The sequence below is a fragment of the Eschrichtius robustus genome, chromosome 3 (genome assembly GCF_028021215.1).
Source record: "Eschrichtius robustus isolate mEscRob2 chromosome 3, mEscRob2.pri, whole genome shotgun sequence".
NCBI lineage: Eukaryota > Metazoa > Chordata > Mammalia > Artiodactyla > Eschrichtiidae > Eschrichtius > Eschrichtius robustus.
Window position 1 is genome coordinate 115,708,830 of NC_090826.1, and position 21,732 is coordinate 115,730,561.

At 35.8% G+C, this 21,732-nt stretch overlaps 1 protein-coding gene across 1 annotated transcript; it reads left to right on the plus strand.

The window, feature by feature from the left end:
- The first annotated feature begins 1,945 nt into the window (after positions 1-1,945).
- On the plus strand, positions 1,946-2,887 carry LOC137761359 (olfactory receptor 10K1). Its single transcript, XM_068538275.1, has one exon. The coding sequence runs from the start codon at positions 1,946-1,948 to the stop codon at positions 2,885-2,887; it is 942 nt and encodes a 313-aa protein (XP_068394376.1).
- Positions 2,888-21,732: the final 18,845 nt, after the last annotated feature.

Sequence of the window (21,732 nt, forward strand, 5' to 3'; positions counted from 1 at the left end):
GGTTTGAGTGACAAATAATCTAAACAGTTTTCTTTTTTGTTTTTTTGTTTTTGGTATTGGGGAGAAACAGGTGCTCCTTCAGCATCAGATAATTCTAGTTCCTGTGGTCTACTCTATAATTCATACTCAGTGGAGTGAGAATATAGTGGGGATGAGGTGTGGATTAGTTGACAGTAGATCCAGAGAAATCTTGGGAAAGTAATAAGAAAAGGATAAGCAATGATCATAAATTTAGATTTCCCTCAGTGTTTTGAAAGAGACAGGGTCCCTTTGTCCAGGTGGAGGTATTTTACAGGGAAACTGCCTTGTTAGTTTGCCTTTCTTCATATAGAAAACATATATATATTATACCAATATATATAAGTATACACATACAAATGTATGTATATAACAGGGATATATATGGTATTTACTTTCTTTATATTTATATATAATAGAGATACCTTTAGAGTTACAGAATGAAAAACATTCCTATTATTTGTGTTGAAGAACTTTAAAACCAGCATGTGTGACTATCCTAATATTAACTTCAAATAATTACACCTACTAAGTTTATGACCAATTTCTAGTAATTAAGAAAGAACAAAACTTATCTTCAAATTCTAAGGATAGGTACAGTGAGTTTCAGAAATTTCTGATTACTTAACTTAAGGTCTGGAAAGCCAAGGTTTGCTATTATCATGAAAAATGCAAAAACAAAATTCTGGTAGCAGATGCAAACAATTCCTCAACACATAATGATGTAAAAGTTTAAATATACTGAAAAGTGTACAAATGAAGACTGGATACAACCAATAAATGTTAAATGATTTTGCATACAAAGAACACTTTCTTTACTTCTTAGGCTTAGGCAGTTGGGAAATACACCCATGAAAAAATGATCTGATATAAGCCCTAAAAACGACTTTAGAAATAATTTTTTCTAGCAGTTTGCAAACTGTGTTTAGTAGCAGAATATCCAAAAGGAATCTTATTGACATAACAATATGCAAAATATATAAAGCCTATGATTTGATCAGGAGTTGTAATCCTGGAAAACTGCCCAATTGTCGCATTCTCTGTCACTCTGTGTGACAAGGAAGGTCTTGCCATTTTTGTAAAACTCTTTTTCTGAGGCACCTCAGAACAGGAAAAGTGAAGTGTGTTTAAAATGCCACAAAGTAAATGAGACTCTTTCTAACAGTATGATGATTCTTCTCTTTCTAAGAAAAGGAGAAAATTTTCTTTAAACTAATGTTATCTTCTGTTCCACCCTTGGCTCAGTGCTCTAGTTTGTGGAACTTCCAGTAATGTTTGTAACTGGTCTGAAAACTAAAGTGTTTTTTCTTTTTTTCATATTGTTTTGCCTATTGACATAAAATTGTTATAATGAATAATTGACATAAGGTATATGATATTTTTACCACATATCTTATCATATAATAAGTTGTCAATAAACACAAATCCTCTCACAGTTTTGCTCAGAGATAATCTAGTTCTTTTTTTCCTTCCCCATTTGTGGTTGGATAAACTGAAATTCACCTGCTGTGTCTGAACATTACTCATTCTTTCATTCCACTTTCTGATCAAGTTCAGATAGCTGAAGTTTACCATATTTTTCACTTTTGGAGAGCTGTTTTCCTTAGGCTTGTAGTGAGCAAGGAAAACACAATAATCCATAAGTAAGATACAAGGGGAAAAAAACAGATAATTCCTTAATCCTTAGCTAGAGAGATAACATGTTCTTGGTCTTGGAAAAAAGTCTTCTAATTGGTCATCAGTTGTTCTGTTCCATATTTAGCCTTAATTCTTATTTTGGCAGGTATTTTTGGAGAAAATGAATGAGTTCCACCAAATATCTGGAAATGCCTGCCACCTGTAGGCTTTGTGCTGAGTTCCCCATGTATTTCTCCCTCCCTGGATCCTGGCCTCTGGCTCTGACTCTGGCTCTCCTAATAACATGAACATGGAATGGGTCAATGAGACCTTGGTGAGAGAGTTTGTCTTCCTTGGCTTCTCATCTCTGGCTGGGCTGCAGCGGCTGTTGTTCATTGTCTTTCTGCTCATCTACCTGTTCACCCTGGGCACAAATGCCATCATCATTTCCACTATTGTCCTGGACAGAGCCCTCCATACTCCTATGTACTTCTTCCTTGCTGTACTCTCCTGTTTTGAGACTTGTTACACCTTCATCCTTGTACCCAAGATGCTCGTTGACCTGCTGGCCCAGAAGAAGACCATCTCCTTCTTGGGCTGTTCTATCCAGATGTTTTCCTTCCTCTTCCTAGGTTGCTCTCACTCCTTCCTGCTGGCAGTCATGGGTTATGATCGCTATGTGGCCATCTGTAACCCTCTGCGTTACACAGTGCTCATGGGTTATGGGGTGTGTGTGGGACTTGTGACTGCTGCCTGTGCCTGTGGCTTCACTGTCTCACTGGTCACCACCTCCCTGGTATTTCACTTGCCTTTCCACTCCTCCAACCAACTACACCACTTCTTCTGTGACATTTCTCCTGTTCTCAAGCTGGCATCTCATCACTCTCACCTCAGTCAGTTGGTCATATTCATGCTTGCTGTGTTTGCCTTGATTATTCCACTGTTACTTATCCTGGTTTCCTATATCCGTATCATCTCTGCCATTCTAAAAATCCCATCCTCTGTTGGAAGATACAAAGCCTTCTCTACTTGTGCCTCCCATCTCATTGTGGTAACTGTTCATTATGGTTGTGCCTCTTTCATCTACTTAAGGCCCAAATCCCATTACTCTTCAAGTCAAGACACCCTAATATCTGTGTCTTATACCATCCTCACTCCATTGTTCAATCCAATGGTTTACAGTCTGAGGAATAAGGAATTCAAATCAGCCGTTCGAAGAACAATGGTCCAGACTTCATATCCTGTTAATTAAAGAGCCAGTTATTAACTGTTCAGTTAATTGTATGCCTTTTATGTGCCAAGTAAAATGTGTGCTGTCAAATATTTTCTCATTTAAATGTAGAACGTGCTGTAATGTAAAGACATTTTTCATATGAAGAGAATGAGGTTCAAAGAAGATAAGACATTCTGCCTTTCTGCCATGAGTAATGCTCTAAGAAGGCTATGTAGACATGTGAAAAGATTACTCATTTCTAGAATAAATTTCATCACATTTTACTGCTGTAAAGATTTATTATTCAAAAACAAATAAATCCATTGATGAGAGCAAAGATGCACCAAAGCTGTCTAGTTCAAAGGAACAGAAGAATATATGACTATCTATTCCTACCCCTCCTGATATTAGTTCTTCCTTTCCAGAAGACAACAGGCAACCTTGGTCCCCTCCATTCTACAGCAAACTTTAGTGTCCCTTTTTGGTCCTTTGTTCCACCCCCCACCAAATCTACATATTGAAATGGCTTTGCCTTTATTTGGGATTGTTTTGTCCTTCCCTTGTTTGAGACTGGAACCTTATTATGGAGTTTCCTTCCTATATACGTATGTCCTTCTAATATTATCCTGTCATAGGACCCAAATTCATTCCCTGAATATCATACTTATTTATTCTCTTCAAGGCAGCTGCTAACATGGAATAATTGCTGAAGTATCTCAAGTAATCTAGCAAAGGGGTAGAGTTAATATTAATAGGGTGAAGAGCAAGACTTCCCTAATGTCCAGAAAATCCATGGAAAAGTTCTTCAGTGACTCCTCTTTCCATAGAGGATGAAGGCAAAGATTTATCACCTAGTCCCCACCACCTCTGTGGTGTTATTATTTCTAACATTATTATTATCCATTTCTCATATGTGCCTTGTTGTGACCTCTGAAGCTAATTCACTATTTGCTGGTCCTCAAAGTAACACGATTCTGTAGTCTGCCATGTATTCTCACGTGCTGCTTCTTCTCTGGAAGAAAAATTTAAAAAAAAGAGTTGTGAAGTCACGTTCAGGTGTGTGGCTGCCTACATGGATGAGCTGACATTCACCAAGACAGGACATGAAGGTGGCTGAGCAAGCTTGGCAGCAGAAGATGGCAGAAAAAGCAAGGTTATTCATAGCACAAACTTCTCTTTAGTTCCAGGCACGGTACCAGGAACAGGGTCGACAAGATTGCTTTTAATATAATGAATCTGAATTTCCTGAAGTCACAGATTTTATATTAAACACAAGCTCGTCAACATGGTTTGGTTTTCTTCAATATTCTTTATTGAAACTATTCTGAGATATAAAGGAATTTTTCCTTCAGGAGAAGGCTGGGAAGTCAAACACAACAAGATCCCCAAATTCTATTTTATTTCCATGGGAGTAATTTTGCTTAGCCCTTTTCAACAGCTGTGCTCTCCTTGACCAAATCTGTTTAGTCATTACACCAAATTATGTCTTTGTTCACAAAGGGATGGAGTGAGGTAACATGAAGACATCTGTATAAATCCAATCTTAATACTAATAACATCACTCAAAGGATAAACCATACATTTGGATTCCTGTAAAGAAAGGCACTTCCACAAATTTCTATTGCAGACAACATGGAATTAAAAGTCTAAAACTTACTTGGCATAAACTTAAATATTTCTGAGCTCTAACAGAAAGTCTTACAGTCTTATAGTGACATTCTTAAGATCTTTACCCTGAGGCAATAATTTCCAGAAGCACCTTGAATTTAATCTTTCCCTTGAAGCCATTTCTAACTTTCAGAATCTTTGCTGGGAGAGATTGGGGATAGGATGGGAAAAGCTTTATTTTCAAACCTAGGAAGTTCTGGATTCTTTATAGTTCTTCTAAATTCTTCCCAGAAGCTTAACGACACCTTATTTTGTTCATTTCTTTCTTCTCATATGTTATGATTGATCAGCACTTTCTATAATCTTCCTAGAAATTTCTCATGAGTTTAATAAATGATTTTTCTGTGTTCCAGGCTATAGTAATGCAAACTTTCCAAGAAAGCACGTAAATGCCCCCTTTTATCAAACTATAATAACAGCTTCCTCTCTGTCCTTCAAATGCTTACCAACAGTGGCCTCAAGGCTCTTACACCTTTCAGTGACAGATTCCTTAAGGCTTTACAGATTTTCCTACCATCAGGTTCAAACTCAATGCCATATTTTTAAAGTTTTAATTATAATAGCACCCTGACTTTAGATACCAAATTCTGTTCTAGTTATTTACTTCCATTTAGCAAACTACCCTGTAGTTTAGCTAAGATAACAACAGTTATTTATCTTACACACAAATCCACAATTTTGGCAAGGCTTCATGGGACAGCTTGTATCTACTTTTTGTGGGGTCACCTTAGTTGACCCAACTAGGGCTGAAGGGCCATTTACAAAATTGGTCACTTATGTGGCTCGTTAATTCATGTTAAATGTTGGCTGTGTGCAAATCTGGGGCTATTGGGGCTTCCCTGGTGGCGCAGTGGTTGAGAATCTGCCTGCCAATGCAGGGGACACGGGTTTGAGCCCTGGTCTGGGAAGATTCCATGTGCCGCAGAGCAGCTGGGCCTGTGAGCCACAGCTACTGAGCCTGTGCGTCTGGAGCCCGTGCTCCTCAACGGGAGAGGTCGCGACAGTGAGAGGCCCGTGCACCGTGATGAAGAGTGGCCCCCACTTGTCGCAACTAGAGAAAGCCCTCGCACAGAAACGAAGACCCAACGCAGTCAAAAATAAATAAATTAAAAAAAAAAAAAAAAAAAAAAGACTGGAAACCATAAAACTTCCAGAAAAAAATACAGGTAGAACATGTTTTGACAGAAATCGTAGCAATATTTTTTTTTGGATCTGTCTCCTATAGCAAAAGAAACAAAAGCAAAAATAAACGAATGGGACCTAACTAAACGTAAAAGCTTTTGCACAGAAAAGGAAACCACTGACAAAAGGTTTACCCTACTGAATGGGAGAAAATATGTGCAAATGATGTGACCAATAAGGGGTTAATATCCAAAATATATAAACAGCTCACACAACTCAATATAAAAAAAAGATTAAAACATGGGCAGAAGACCTGAATAGACATTTTTCCAAAGAAGATATACAGATGACAAACAGGCACATGAAAAGTGCTCAACATCACTAATAATCAGAGAAATGCAAATCAAAACCACGAGATATCACCTCACGCCTGTCAGAATGACTATTATCAAAAAGTTTACAAATAACAAATGTTGGCAAGTATGTGGAAAAAAGGGTACCCCAGCAAACTGTTTATTGGAATGTAATTGGTGCAGCCACTATGGAAAACACTATCGAGTTTCCTCAGAAAACTAAAAATAAAACTACTATATGATTCAGCAATTCCACTCCTTGGCATATATCTGAAGAAAATGAAAACACTAATTCAAAAAGATACATGCACCCCAATGTTCATAGCAGCTTTATTTATGATAAACCAACCTATGGAAGCAACTTATGTGTCCATCAACAGTTGAATGGATAAAGAAGATGTGAGGTATATATATAAATATATATACACACAAGGGAATATTACTGTCACAAAAATAATGAAATTTTGCCATTTGCAATAACATGAATGGACCTGGAGGGTATTATGCTTAGTGAACTTAGTCAGACAAAGACAAATATTGTATGTTATATTTATATGTGGAATCTAAAAAAATCAAACAAACAAGTGATTATAACAAAACAGAGAGACTCACAGATATAGAGAACAAACTAGTGGTTACCAATGGGGAGAGAGAAGGCAGGATGGGCAAGATGGGGGTAGGAGATTAAGAGGTGTAACTTACTATGTATAAAATAAATAAGCTATCAGTATATATTGTACAACAGAAGGAATATAGCCAATATTTTATAATAATTGTAAATGGAGTGTAATCCACAATAAAATTGAATCACTATGTTGTATACCTGAAACTAATATAATATTGTAAATCAAATAAACTTCATTAAAAAAAACATGTGTAGGGAATAAAAGTTGATGTTCCAAGATAGCCAAGTGACACATGAAAAGATGCTCAACATCTCTCATTATTAGACGGATGCAAATCAAAACTAAAATGAGGAATCACCTCACACAGATCAGAATGTCCATCAGCAAAAAGTCTACAAATAATAAATGTTGGAGAGGGTGTGGAGAAAAAGGAACCCTCCTACACTGTTGGTGGGAATGTAAATTGGTACAGCCACTGTGGCGAACAGTATGGAGATTCCTTAAGAAACTAAAAATAGAGCTACCATATGATCCAGCAATCTCACTCCTGGGCATATATCCAGAGAAAAACATGGTTTGAAAGGATATATGCATCCCAATGTTCATTTCAGAGCTGTTTACAATAGTCAAGACATAGAAGGAAACCAAATGTTCATCGACAGATGAATGGATAAAGAAGTACATATGGTACTTGTATATTGTGGTACATATATACAATGGAATATTACTCAGCCATTAAAAAGAATGAAATAATGCCATTTGTAGCAACATGGATGGACCTGGAGATTATCATACTAAGTGAAGTAAGTCAGACAAAGACAAATATCATATGATATCGCTTATATGCAGAATCTAAAAAATATGATACAAATGAACTTATTTACAAAACAGAAACAGCCTCACAGACTTAAAGAATGAACTTATGGTTACCAGGGGTAAGGGTTGGGGGGGAGGGATAGATTTGGAATTTTGTATTGACATTTACATACTACTATATTTAAAATAGATAACCAACAAGGACTTACTGTATAGCACAGTGAACACTGCTCAATACACTGTAATGGCCTATATGGGAAAATAATTTGAAAAAGAATAGATACATGTGTATGTATAACTGAATCATTTTGCTGTACACCTGAAATTAACACAACATTGTTAATCAACTCTACTCCAATATATAAAAAATAAGTTGATGTTCCAAGAATTAGGAAGTAGAAGCTGACAGGCTCTAGAGACCAGAGTTTATAAACCAATACAGCATCAATTTTGCTATAATCTATTGGAACAAATAGTTATTCAGCCTACCCAGATTCAAGGGAAATATATAGCTTTCAGATGAGTCTTCTCACTGAAAGATTTCCTGAAGATCTAGCCATGGTCCCAATCTGTGACATAACTGAAGGAGAGAGAAGCCACCAAGTTCTAGTCATCAAATTCTTACTTAATACTTTGGAATTTTCTTCTCCTCTTCATGCCTGCAGCATCTCTGATATAATTTATACAAGAGCAGGTCACATAAGCCCCTGCAAAAGACATCTATGAGTGTCTAGTATTTCCCCATTTCTAGCCCAAAGTGTCTGGACTCACTGGCAGAGGGAATAAGTATGCAATGTGAAATTAGGAGGTAGACTCCTGAGAAGTCTCAGCCAATACCTAAAACAGGGCACTATGACATCTTACTCCAGAACCCAAATTTTCTTTCTTTATTTTTTTGAACAAATATCAATCATGCTCATGTTATATTCCAGGAACAAATAAGTTTCTCAAGTGTCTGACAGACCTATGTTGCTTCTGCCCTTCTAATTTTATGTCCTCTATTCTTTGTATCTTTCTTCCTCTCTTCTAGCTTTCAGAAATGTGAATATGAAATGGGTATTTTTCTCAAAACTAAGAATAAAAATTTAGTCATTAGGTAGGGATACTCAAAGGAGGTAATTAACAAATTACCTGTCTGTTTTAACAAATAGGACCAAGAAAACCTCCACCTCTCTAATAAGTCCCCAGAGAATTTCTGGGAGGAAACCAACTAATTTCCACAATATATTAGAAAGGGACTTTTCTTTGACCAACTAATTCTCATAGTGTATTACCATAGTTCTACTTGTTAATTGGGGAAATTATGGACAAGCATTGGGCAAAATGTGGTAATTAGATCCTTATGGAGATAAACATTTCAATTACTAACGAAGGCATTGAAGTCATTGATAATGTAAAAAGGAAGACCATTGTCATACTCATTGAGGACATACCGAAACTATCCAAGGTACAGGTGATATTTTTGTGTCGAGCAATGTAGATAGTTTTCTTATAATGGTCCAGAGTTTGTAGAAAATGGTAGAAGAGCCCTTGGACATTATGACAGTGAAGATAATTTTGGCAAATTTCACCTAGAAACCTTCATAGAAGATTCCAGGATGTGTCCAAGAATGAAGACACCTGCATGTTACTGGGCACTAAACTCCGATTTGAAAAAAATGTGAAATTTTTATTTTTATTTAGGGACTCTTATTTCCATATTGAGAAGAGCAGTGACAATCCACTTATTTTTATGTCAAATTTTAAAATTGTTGAGTTTTCCCTGGAGCCAGTGATCTGTTATCCCCTAGTTGTTAGTAGTGGAAAATAGAAAATGTGATCAAATGATAGAAAGGGCAGTTCGATGGTGAAAAATGTAAGGCTAAAGATAAAGACCAAGATCAAGAGGAAGGCAGGGCCACAGGGTAAGTTTTGATTTTTTCATAAGGGGATACAGTATAAGAAAGAGAACAAAAATATATACAGAACATGGAAATAAGGAGAACATAAAAAGTATTTTTACTTAGGAGGCACATGGTGGTGCAAAGGGGACCAAACTGCTGTAAAGTGAACTGAGATCATTATTAATTCATTAATGGACTATTTATTTATTCATCAAGACTTTATATTTCATATATTCCATATATTTAAATATTGGGTAATGTTTTGAGAATTCACAGGGCATATGTTGTGGTATTTATCCTTGAGGCTGTCTGGTCTATTGGAGAGACAATCAGGAGACAATAATTTGGATGTAACATGTTGAGTATTTTGATAAAGACACATGAAACAACCTTTAAATATATTAAGCTTTAAATATACTAGAAACAACAAATTCTTCCTAGACAGATTAGACAACGTTCAATAACTGGTGACTTTAAAAAGTGTGAAGAATGAGTGGATCACAGATGAAAGTTAGAGGATATTTGAGGCTGACATTCCTTTCTCTCTCTCTCTCCAAGAAGTCTTGAAGTACAAAGGCATATATAGAAAACTCTATGTATTTTCGTGCAAGTCCTGTGTGATTAAAATTTAGGTTGCAAATGTAGATAAGGGGTAAAATTAGTTGCCTTTTTAACCAACTTAAGAAATTGGCTTTACCTTACAAGTGGTGAAGAGTTATTGAGCAAAATAATGAAAAATCAATTTGCTCTTTCCCCTTGTTGAAGAGGCAACTTAATTACCCTATCTGTCCTTTTCTTTTTCCATCTTTTTATTTTCTCCAAGCTTTCTTTGAACGTGTAATATCCTCCTTTCCAAATTCAGAAAATAACAATACCACTTGTTTGTCCGCACACCCGAAAGACTGTGGCAGCAGCCTCCCTATGGCTCTTTTATAAAAGGTATAATGACATGAAATGGTCTGTAGGACCTTTATTTTCTTTCCTGCTTATGTCTGCATGTCCAAATCCAAAATATTCTCCCCAGCTTGTTTCAACTGCCATCTCTCTGCCATGCAGCTGTCTCAGATCCCAGAATCTGTAAGTAACAAATCTTTTCCCCTATAGAATTCCCATATTCCTTTTATGACACTTCATGTTCTATTTTGTGTAAAGGTTTTATCTCCAGTAGACTATAAGCTACTTGTAACCAGGGTCCTTGCCATTTCATCTTTTATTTACCCACAGTACTTAGCATAGTGCCTGGCATGTAACAGAAACTCCACAAATATTTGTCAATGAATAAATCAATAGCTATTTCCAAAAAACACAATCTGCTATTTACCAAATATTTTATGCAACATTCCAGACTGGGTTAAGTACAGTCAACGTTTTCCATAGTTAATTTATTCTGCAACTTCAGTTTCCACATAAGATCTGTGGATAAGTTTGAAAAAGTAAATGACATATTACAGGGGTTAGCAGGGGAGGGTCAGGGAATAGCCATTGAGTAATGTGGACTTTCTTTGCTTTCAGAAACTCCATCTGTCTTTGGGTAACTAGTCGCTGTCCTTTCCGAGGATGACCCTATAAAAGAAAAAATATTCAAAGAAAGGAGACCAGGAAGTTGGAAATGTAGAGAAGATATCCCAGGAGGAATAATAGGGGAGTCTTTGTTCTGGTCAAAAGCACAGGGTGTACTTCTTATTTATAAAGTTTAGAGATAAGGCAATTCAAAGATATCAAAAGTCCCATTTCAAAATTTTACTAAAACTTTGTCTAAGCAAAAGATCAAACAATAATAGAAATTGTATTATTTGTAAAGGACTTTAAGACCAACAGTAAAGTGCTGTTAAAATTTTAAAAGTGTGAGATAATGGAGAAAACCATTTGATAATAAGAAAAGAAAATGAAAAGGCAGCACTTTTTTTCTTCCAGTTTTACTGAGATATAATTAACATGCAACACTATATAAGATTAAGGTATACAGCATACTGATCTGATTTACATACATCATGACATGATGATCACAATAAGTTTAGTGAACACCCATCATCTCATATAGGTACAAAATTAAAGAAATAAAAAAATAATAAAAAATTAAATAGAGGAAAGTCTTAATAATTATATTTTTTCTTGTGATGAGAACTCTTAGGATTTACTCTCTTAATAACCTTCACATATAACATACAGTAGTTAATTATATTTTTTTGGGATGACATCAGGGATCAAACCTACGCCCCCTGCAGTGGAAGCACGGAGTTTTAACAAGTGGACTGCCAGGGGAGTCCCTTCAATGTTCTTTTTAAAGCTTAATGAATAAAACTGACATTCATATTTCATGTGTGACCTCCATTTTCAAGGTAAAATGTAACTGTATTCTCCCTTGAAATTTTACTTAGATTTTCAAATCAAAGTGTATAAAATAATCAATAAAGCTCTCATATTTTAAAATTACTACTTATATTTCTATTTTTGGCTCCCTGTTTTCAATTTTGTATTAGGTCTTTTTATATTATTTTTATTCTTACTAGTTAAATAATTAAGGCATTTTAACATCTTTATTGGAGTATAATTGTTTTACAATGTTGTGTTAGATTCTGCTGTATAACAAAGTGAATTAGCTATATGTATACATATATCCCCATATTCCCTCCCTCTCGTGTATTCAACAATGTTGAATAATAGTAGTGAGAGTGGGCATCCTTGTCTTGTTCCTGATTTTAGAGGAAATGGTTTCAGTTTTTCACCACTGAGAACGATGTTGGCTGTGGGTTTGTCATATATAGCCTTTATTATGTTGAGATAAGTTCCCTCTACGCCTACCTTCTGGAGGTTTTTTATCATAAATTGGTGTTAAATTTGGTTGGAAGCTTTTTCTGCATCTATTGAGATGATCATATGGCTTTTATCATTCAGTTTGTTAATATGGTGTATCACATTGATTGATTTGTATATATTGAAGAATCCTTGCATTCCTGGGATAAACCCCACTTGATCATGGTGTATGATCCTTTGAATGGGCTGTTGGATTCTGTTTGTTAGTACTTTGTTGAGGATATTTGTATCTATGTTCATCAGTGATATTGGTTTGTAATTTTGTTTTTTTTGTGACATCTTTGTCTTGTTGTGGTATCAGGGTAAGGGTGGTCTTGTAGAATGAGTTTGGGAGTGTTTGTCCCTCTGCTATATTTTGGAAGAGTTTGAGAAGGATAGGTTTGAGAAGAGTTTGAGAAGGATAGCTCTTCTCTAAATGTTTGACAGAATTCGACTGTGAATCCATCTGGTCTGGGCTTTTGCTTGTTGGAAGGTTTTTAATCACAGTCTCAATTTCAGGGCTTGTGATCTGTCTGTTTATATTCTCTATTTCTTCCTGGTTCAATCTCAGAAGGTTGTGTTTTTCTAAGAATTTGTCCATTTCTTCCAGGTTGTCCATTTTATTGGCAGATAGTTGTTTATAGTAATCCCTCCTGATTCTTTGTATTTTTGCAGTGTCAGTTGTTACTGCTCCTTTTTCATTTCTAATCCTGTTGATTTAAGTCTTCTCTCTTTTTTTCTTGGTGAGTCTGTCTCGTGGTTTATCAATTTTGTTTATCTTCTCAAAGAACCAGCTTTTAGTTTTATTGATCTTTGCTATTGTTTCTTTCACTTCTTTTTCATTTATTGCTGATATGATCTTTATTATTTCTTTCCTTCTGCTATCTTTGGGTTTCTTTTGTTCTTCTTTCTCTAACTGCTATGTGTGTAAGGTTAGGTTGTTATTTGAGATTTTTCTTGTTTCTTTAGGTAGGATTGTATTGCTATAAGCTTCCCTCTTAGAACTGCCTTTGCTGCATCCTATAGATTTTGGGTCGTTTTGTTTTCATTGTCATTTGGTTCTAGATAGTTTTGATTTCCTCAGTGATCTTCAGGTTATTTAGTAGCATTTTGTTTAGCTTCCAGGGGTTTGTATTTTTTACAGTTTTTTCTTGTAATTTATATCTAGTTTCATAGTGTTGTGGTCAGAAAATATAATTGATACAATTTCAGTTTTCTTAAATTTACCAGTGCTTGATGTGTGACCCAAGTTATGATCTATCCTGGAGAATGTTCCATGAACACTTGAGAAGAAAATGTATTCTGTTGTTTTTGGATGGAATGTTCTATAAATGTCAATTAAGTCCACTTTTTATTAATGTGTCGTTTAAAGCTTGTGTTTCCTTATTTATTTTCATTATGGATGATCTGTCCATTGGTGAAAGTGGGGTGTTAAACTGCCCTACTGCTTGTGTTGCTGTCGATTTCCCCTTTTATGGCTGTTAGCATTTGCCTTATGTATTGAGGTGCTCCTATATTGGGTGCATAAATATTTACAATTGTTATATCTTCTTCTTGGATCAATCCCTTCATCCTTATGTAGTGTCCTTCTTTGTCTCTTGTAGTAATCTTTAAAGTCTATTTTGCCTGATATGAGAATTGCTACTCCAGCTTTCTTTTGATTTCAATTTGCATGGAATATCTTTTTCCATCCCCTCACTTTCAGTCTGTATGTGTCCCTAGGTCTGAAGTTGGTCTCTTGTAGACAGCATATATATGCATCTTGTTTTTGTACCCATTCAGCCAGTCTGTCTTTTGGTTGGAACATTTATTCCATTTACATTTAAGGTAATTATCAATATGTATGTCTTATTAACATTTTCTTAATTGTTTTGGGTTTGTAATTGTATGTCTTTTTCTTATCTTGTGTTTCCTGCTTAGAGAAGTTCCTTTAGCATTTGTTGTAAAGCTCTTTTGGTGGTGCTGAATTCTCTTAGTATCTGTAAAGGTTTTAATTTCTCCATCGAATCTGAATGAGACCCTTGCTGGGTAGAGCAATATTGGTTGTAGGTTCTTCCCTTTCATCACTTAAATATGTCCTACCACTCCCTTCTGGTTAGCAAAGTTTCTCCTGAAAGATCAGTTGTTAACCTTATGGGGATTCCCTTGTATGGTACTTGTTGCTTTCCCTTGCTGCTTTTAATATTTTTTCTTTGCATTAATTTTCGATAGTTTGATTAATATGTGTCTTGGCATGTTTCTCCTTGGATTTATCCTGTATGGGACTCTCTGCACTTCCTGGACTTGATTGACTATTTCCTTTCCCATGTTAGGGAAGTTTTCAACTATAATCTCTTCAAATATTTTCTCAGGCCCTTTCTTTTTCTCTTCTTCTGGGAACCCTACAATTCGAATATTGGTGCATTTAATGTTGTCTCAGAAGTCCCTGAGATTGTCCTCAATTCTTTCAATTCTTTTTTCTTTACTCTGCTCTGTGGCAGTTATTTCCACTATTTTATCTTCCAGGTTACTTATCCGTTCTTCTACCTCAGTTATTCTGCTATTGATTCCTTCTAGAGAATTTTTACTTTCATTTATTGTGTTGTTCATCATGGTTTGCTGTCTCTTTAGTTTCTCTAGGTCCTTGTTAAACGTTTATTTTATTTTCTCCATTCTATTTCCAAGATTTTGGATCATCTTTACTATCATTTCTCTGAATTCTTTTTCAGGTAGACTGCCTATTTCCTCATCATTTGTTTGGTCTGATGGGTTTTTACCTTTCTCCTTCATCATCTGCATATTTCTCTGTGTTCTCATTTTGCTTGACTTACTCTTTTTGGGGTCTCCTTTTCTCAGGCTGCAGTTTCATAGTTCCTATTGTTTTTGGTGTCTTCTCCCAGTGGGTAAGGTTGGTTCAGTGGGTTGTGTAGGCTTCCTGGTGAAGAGGACTAGTGCCTGTGTTCTGGTGGGTGGGGCCGGATCATGTCTTTCTGGTGGGCAAGGCTGTGTCTGTTGGTGTGCTTTGGGGTGTCTGTTGACTTAGTATGTTTTTAGGTGGACTCTCTGGTAATGGATGAGGTTGTGTTCCTGTCTTGATAGTTGTTTGCCATGGGGAGTCTAGCACTGGATCTTGCTGGACGTTGGGTGGAACTGGGTGTTAGCATTGAGACAGAGATCTCAGGGACAGTACTAGCCGATTGATATTAGGTGGGGCCAGGAGGTCTCTGGTGGTCCAATGTCCTGAACTTTGTTCTCTCACCTCAGAAGCTTTGGCCTGACATCAGCCCGGAGCACCAAGACCCTGTCAGCTACACAGCTCAGAAAAAAAGGGAGAAAAAAAGAGTGAAATAAAACCAAAATTAAAATAAAATAATTAGAATAAAAAAATTACTAAAATAAAAAAAGTAATAAAAAAGAAAAAAAAGAAGAGAGCAACCAAACCAATAAACAAATCCACCAATGATAACAAGTGCTAAAGACTATAATAAGATAAACATAAAAATCAGACACAAGTCAGTTGCAGACAGCAAACCCCAAGTCTACAGTTGCTTCCAAAGTACACTGCCTCAGTTTTGGGTTGATTTGTTACCTATTCAGGTATTTCACAGATACAGAGTACCTCAGGTTACTTGTGGGGATTTAATCCACTGCTCCTGAGGCTGCACAGAGAAATTTCCCTTTCTCTTCTTTGTTCACACAGCTCCTGGTGTTCAGTTTTTGTTTTGGCCCCACCTCTGCTTGTAGGTTGCCCTCAGGCTACTTTCCCTGCTGAGACAGGACACCATTAAAGCAGCAGCTGATTAGGGGGCTCTGGCTCTCTCAGGCAGCAGGGAGGGAGGGGTAAGGTAGTGATAATTGGAATGCGGGGTGAGCCTGTGGTGGCAGAGGCCGGCGAGATGTTGCAACGGCCTGAGGTGTGCCATGTGTTCTCCCAGGGAAGTTGTCCCTGGATCACTGGAGCCTGGCAGTGGCAGGTTGCGCAGGCTCCCAGGGTGAGGGTGAGGGGCACGTGTAGATAGTGACTTGTGCTTGCACACAGGATTTTGGTGGCTGCATCCATAGAGTTAATATTTCATGCCTGTCTCTGGTGTCTGCGCTGATAGCTGTGGCTCATGCCTGTCTCTGGAGCTCGTTTAGGTCGTGCTCTGCCTTCTGTTTGCAGACAGGGAAGGAATCCCTTATCCTCACGTACCCAGAAACAATGGTCTCTTGCCTCTTAGACAGGTCCAAATTTTTTCCCAGACTCCCTCCAGGCTAGCTGTGGTGCACTAGCTCCCTTCAGACTGTGTTCACACAGCCAATCCCAGTCCTCTCCCTGGGATCTGACCGCCGAAGCCTGAGCCTCAGCTCCCAGCCCCCACCCACCTTCGTGGGTGAGCAGACAAGTCTCTCAGGCTGGTGAGTGCTGGTCGGCAGTGATCCTCTGTGCGGGAATCTCTCTGATTTGCCCTCTGCACCCCTGTTGCTACGTTCTCCTCCATGGCTCCGAAGCTACCCTGCTGCCCATCCCCCGTTTCCACCAGTGATGGGTCTTGCTAGTGTGTGGAAACTTTTCTTCCTTCACAGCTCCCTCTCCAAGGTGCAGGTCCTGTCCCTATTCTTTTGTTTCTGTTTTTTCTTTTTTCTTTTGCCCTAACCATGTACATGGGGAGTTTCTTGACTTTTGGGAAGTCTGAGGTTTTCTGCAGCCTTCAGTAGGTGTTCTGTAGGAGTTGTTCCACATTTAGATATTTTTTCTTGTACTTGTGGGGAGGAAGGTGATCTCCCCATCTTACCCCTCTGCTGTCTTGAAGGTCTCTTCCCAATTAAGGCATTTAAGTTACTACATTTCTCTATAAGTACAACATTGGTCATCTCCATTATTTTGTTCTGTTGTTTTTTTCCTTCCTAACAGTTTTGTACTTGTTATTTATTGCCCAAATATTTTTTTGTTATTTATTGCCAAATATTTATTATTTACTATAGATATTTCCTTGCTGATACCTGAATAATTTCTGTTATTTATAGTTTTTTTTTTTTTTGGTGTGTGTTAATGAGAGAATGATTTATATAAGTTCTTTTAGAATTTATTAGATTTCAATTTTTTGTTTCTTTCAAATTATTCCTTGTAAAGTATTTTCATTAAATTAATTTTCAGAGTGCATATTATTTTTTATTTTGTGTATATGGGACCCATCACGGTTTAATGGTATTGAATCCATATACTTCACTGCATATGCAAATTAGCTTTTTATTATATTTCTAGCAATATTGATTTACTAATTTTGTTATGGAATCTGTTTTTAAATTCTAAATAAATCTTTTGGAATTTAACATATATATTCTACCCCTAAATGCACCAAAATTACATCAGGAGTATTAAAAACATAAAAGCACTCATTAAGAAGTCAAACAAGAAAGGACAACACACAGGAGATATTACAAAATTATAGAAGCAAAAAACTTAGTTCCAAGTAGAAGAGTGAGTGCTGAAAATAGAACAGCACAAGGTGGGAAATAAATGAAAGACAACGAATTCACAGCACAGAACTGTCTGAACATCCTCCTCTCAATTGAGTTTCTCAGATGACACAAAATGAGTAAGATTGGTTTAATGTCTTCCTAAGGAACACAGCTTCTCAGACAGTTCTTCTTAAACCACCTGCCATGAAACACCAGTTAGTTTTCTTTTTCCATTTGATCACAAGCCAATACTTCAACAAAGTGCAATATAAATGAATTGTTAGAAAAATAAATGGAAAACATAACTGTTCTATTCTTTGTTCCAAAAGATGTGTCCACTGATTAGATGTTTCAATAATACCAAATTCTATAAAAGTTGCTTAATACTTACAATTTTCTTTGTTTGTTTTTTTCCTTTTATTGAGGTATCTTGGCATACAGTACTGTATAAATTTAATGTGTACAGCAAAATGATTTGGCTAACATATATCATGAAATGATGATCGTATTAAGTTTAATGAGCATCCATCACCTCATATACATACAAAATTAAAGACAGAAAAAGTTTTTTCCTCGTGATGAGAAATCTTAAGATTTACTTTCTTAACTTTCCAATATATCATACAGCAGTGTTAATTATATTTATCATGTTGTACATTAAGTCTCTGTTACTTATTATCTTATGACTTGATGTTTGTAGCTTTTGACCACCTTCATCCAATTCCCCCTCCTCCCGCCACCAACTCTGGTAACCACAAATATGATCTCTTTTTGTATGTGTTTGTTTGTTTATTTGTTTTTGAAGTATAAATGACCTGCCACACTATCTTAGTTACTGTTACACAACATAGTGATTCAATATTTCTATAAATTTCAAAATGATCACCATGATCATGTTATATGACACCAATGATATTTCACCATACAAAGATACTACATAAAAATTGACTATATTCCCCACACTGTACATTTTCATACAAATTCTCAGAGGAAATGTAAAAAAAATGCATAGAATAGAAAATATTATAATTAATATACTCATATAAAATATATTGCATCCATGAAAGTACAGTACATTATGTTCACATTTTATGGAAATAAAATACACTGACAGGAAAGCAACAAATCATGATTGACATATTGATAAATTATCACAAAGTGAACATGCATGGGTCAAAAAATAGACTATTACAAACAAATACCTCATTACTCATTCACTCTTCTTCAACAGAAACAACACTCGTGCCTTCTAATATCATGCATTAGTATTTGCCTAGTTTAAAAGTTTATAACAATAGAATTCTAGAGAATGTATCCTCTAGAACTATTTTTATAGTTTTCTCCAGTTTTTTCTTTTTCCCCCTCTCTTCCTATCTGCTTTTTTTGTCATGGCCTTGTTCATCATGTTTATTCAGTCTTATTTTTCTCCAAGTTTACACTTCATTTATAAAATGGTTTCTCTTTTTGAAACTTCCTCCATTTGGTACATTATAGTAATTCACAATTTTTATAGGTTATATTCTGTTTATTATTATCAATATTAAAAAATATTGGCTATATTCCCCATATTGTACAATATATTCTTGTAGCTTAATTTATACATAATAGTTTGTACCTCTGAATCCCTTACCCCTATATTGACCCTTTCCCTCTCTTCTCCCCACTGGTAACCACTAGTTTGTTCTCTATATCTGTGAGTCTACTTCTTTTTTGTTTTATTTACTAGTTTGTTGTATATTTTAGATTCTACATATGAATGATATCATGCAGTATTTGTCTTTATCTGCCTGACATTTCCCTTAGCATAATGCCCTCCATGTCCATCCATGTCATTGTAAATGGCAAAATTATATATATATATTATATATATATTATATGTATGTGTATATATAAATATAAATATATATAAATATAAATATATATATATATAAATATATATATATATATATATATATATATATATATATATATATATATATATATATATATATATATACACCACATCTTTTTTTCCCCATTGATCTGTTGATGGACGTTAGGTTGCTTCTATAACTCGGCAATTCTGAATAATGCTGCTATGAATATTGGGGTGCATGCATCTTTTTGAATTAATGTTTTTGTTTTTTCCTGACATACACCCAGGAGTGGAATTCCTGGGTCATATGGTAGTTCTATTTTTAGTTTTTTGAGACACCTCCATACTGTTTTCTGTAGTGGCTGCACCAACTTACATTCCCTGAAATGGTTTTACTTTCATTTCTAGCTGCTTCCTGATGTTCCTCTGTTTCCTAAACTTCTCTTTCTCCAACCACTCATAACTGAATTATTTTGAATTATGATCTTTGTTGTTATTTCACATATTCTATCACTTCTAAATTTCTTTTAGCTTATTTTGAAATATTTGGTTAGTTTTCACTAATTTTATGAGTATATCTTCCCGGCTTTTGCAGGTTGTGTTCCCCAGGAAGCACGCACTAAGAGCCCTTGGCATGTAGGATGTTTATTAATAAACTCCTGTGGAATGAAGGGGATGTACTGGGCAGGGAGAGAAGCTAAGCTGAAGGCACTCCTAGTGTCAGCCTCAGCAGGCCTGACAGCAAGCTCTGTAGAGGTGTCCTGAGTTGGGCCAAGATGGCCAAGAGTTTAAAAACCTGCATCAGTCAGTGTTTGGGTGTGGGCTGCTACAGGAAAGGGCAGTAATTTGGGTGAGGTGTCTATGTTGTTTCCAAAAAGCCTGGAGAGGCAGACAGCTGAAGCCTGCCTACCCACAGCACTGCCATCAGTTGTGGCAACAAGTCCTTTCTTTTCAAGAGAATCTGTACAGTGCATCTTAGTTTTCACTACAGAGGCACAGTTATTTCCTATAGGGATGTTGTTCTGCTGTTTTTTGTTTTTTTTTTTCTATAATAACTTTGAATGGGGTCTGAGCATGCTCTTTTTCTGGGTTCATGTTTCTGTGAGACTGATTTTCTTGTACTCTTAGAAGGGGAGGCTGGTTTAGCACAGTATTCATCGTTTTGTAACTGTAGGGCTCTCTCTTGTGTTGTCATTAGAATGTATGCAACTCTTAATTGGAGCATGTGCACTTTCCTTGTTTTGGCTGATGTTCTCAGATTGGCCAATTGATGTTTCAGGTATTGCCTTTGGATGTTGTTTTTTGTCCTTGTTGTTCTCCTGATATTAGGACTGCTGGAAAAATTGCTCTTTTCCTCTGCTTTCTCTTTCATGATTCTTAATACCATATTTTGAGTTCCTTGAGTATATTTTGTTGATTTGTTTTTGAGATGTTGCCTTGGGGGTCTTAATTTACCTTTTGCATTTACATTTTTCCTTATCTTACTTTTAAATTAAGGGATAATTTATGTAAATAAAATTCAGATATTTTAAGCGTTAGTTATTTGTGAGATTTTACAAATACATTCACCCTTTTAACTACCACGCCAATCAACAAATACAAGATTTTTGTCACCAGCAAATTATTTTATGCCATTTCCTAGTTGACCTACCTCAACTAGTTCCCTACCTCAGGAAAACACAGTATTGATTTCTTTTATCTAGCTTTATTGAGATATATTGGCAAATAACATTGTGAAAGGTTAAGGTTTACAAAATGATGCAAAATGATTACCAAAATAAGGTTAGATAACATTACCATTATATCACATAATTATCTCTTTTTTTTTTTTTTTTGGTGAGAACATTTAAGATCTGCTCTCTTAGCAGCTTTGAATTATATAATACAGTATTGTTAACATAGTCACCATACTGTATATTAGATACCCAGAACCTATTCATCTTATAAATGGAAGTTTGTACCCTTTGATCAATATCTCCCCATTTCTCTCAACCCCAACCCCTGGCAACCATCTTTCTAGTCTGTATGTCTATGAGTTCAACTATTTTGGATTCCACATATAAGTGAGATCCTATAGTATTTGCCTTTCTGACTGACATATTTCACTTAGCATAATGCCTTCAAGATCTATTCATGTTGTTACAAAAAGGCAGGATATCCTTTTTTTTTTTTTTTATAGATGAATAAAAAAGAATTTTTACAATATGTTTTATAGGGAACAAATATATATATATATATATACATATATTTACTTATTTTTTTTTTTTTCTATCTTTAGCTCTTTTTTAATCTGTGGTATTTCTTGTGTCTTGTCTAAGAAACACTTTCCTAAACCAAGGTTAAAGAA